General features: G+C 67.9%; 1 protein-coding gene across 1 annotated transcript in view; it reads left to right on the forward strand.

Annotated features, from left to right (window-relative positions):
* LOC104122939 (hexokinase-4) overlaps positions 1-654 on the forward strand; it is a 3253-nt gene extending 2599 nt beyond the window's left edge. Inside the window, exons 3-4 of the mRNA XM_009635129.1 lie at positions 172-405; positions 510-654. Coding sequence (XP_009633424.1) covers positions 172-405; positions 510-654 — 379 coding nt within the window. The remainder of the gene's footprint in view (positions 1-171; positions 406-509) is intronic.
* Positions 655-845: the final 191 nt, after the last annotated feature.

An 845-nucleotide genomic window follows, 5' to 3' on the forward strand; every position in this document is an offset into this window, starting at 1 on the left:
CCCACTGGGGCCCCCTGCCCCATCACCGACCTGCTCCGACCGCCCCACATTGGGGTCCCCCATCCCATCACCCCTCACCAGCCCCCTATGACTGCCCCACACGGGGTCCCCGTGTTCCACCACCACCACCAGCACCACCCTGACCCACGCGCCCCTCTCTCCCTGGCCCAGCGACTCCGGCGACTGCAAGCAGATCTACAACATCCTGACGGCCTTCGAGCTGCTGCCTTCGGGGACGGACTGCGACATCGTGCGGATGGTCTGCGAGAGCGTCTCCACCCGCGCCGCCCAGATGTGCTCGGCCGGGCTGGCCGGCGTCATCAACCGCATGCGGGAAAGCCGGAGCCAGGAGACCCTCAAAATCACCGTAGGGGTCGACGGCTCCGTCTACAAGCTCCACCCCAGGTGAGGATCCCCGGGAGCCTTCCTCCCACCGCGGTCCCCTTCCTCCTCCTCCTCCTCCTGTCTTGACCCCCTGGGTTGTTTGTTTTTTTCCCCCTCTCCGGCAGCTTCAAGGATCGCTTCCACGCCACGGTTCGGCAGCTGACGCCTGGCTGCGACATCACCTTCATCCAGTCGGAGGAAGGCAGCGGGCGCGGGGCCGCGCTCATCTCGGCCGTCGCCTGCAAAATGGCCTGCATGATGGGGCAGTGAGAGAGGACTCGGGCGGAGGATGAGGATGAGGATGAGGATGGCGGGGGGGGGGAGGCTGGCAGTGCCGCTCGGAGCCCTGCGCGGAGGAGAGACGGACGCGGGAAGGGATTTGCTGCCGGCGAAGGCGGCTCCTGGCTCCCCAATAAACGGGGGCTGCGGGGACTTCTCCTCCCGGGCCGCCTGAGCGGGGG

This window comes from Egretta garzetta, unplaced genomic scaffold (genome assembly GCF_000687185.1).
Source record: "Egretta garzetta isolate BGI_Z169 unplaced genomic scaffold, ASM68718v1 scaffold1023, whole genome shotgun sequence".
Lineage (NCBI taxonomy): Eukaryota > Metazoa > Chordata > Aves > Pelecaniformes > Ardeidae > Egretta > Egretta garzetta.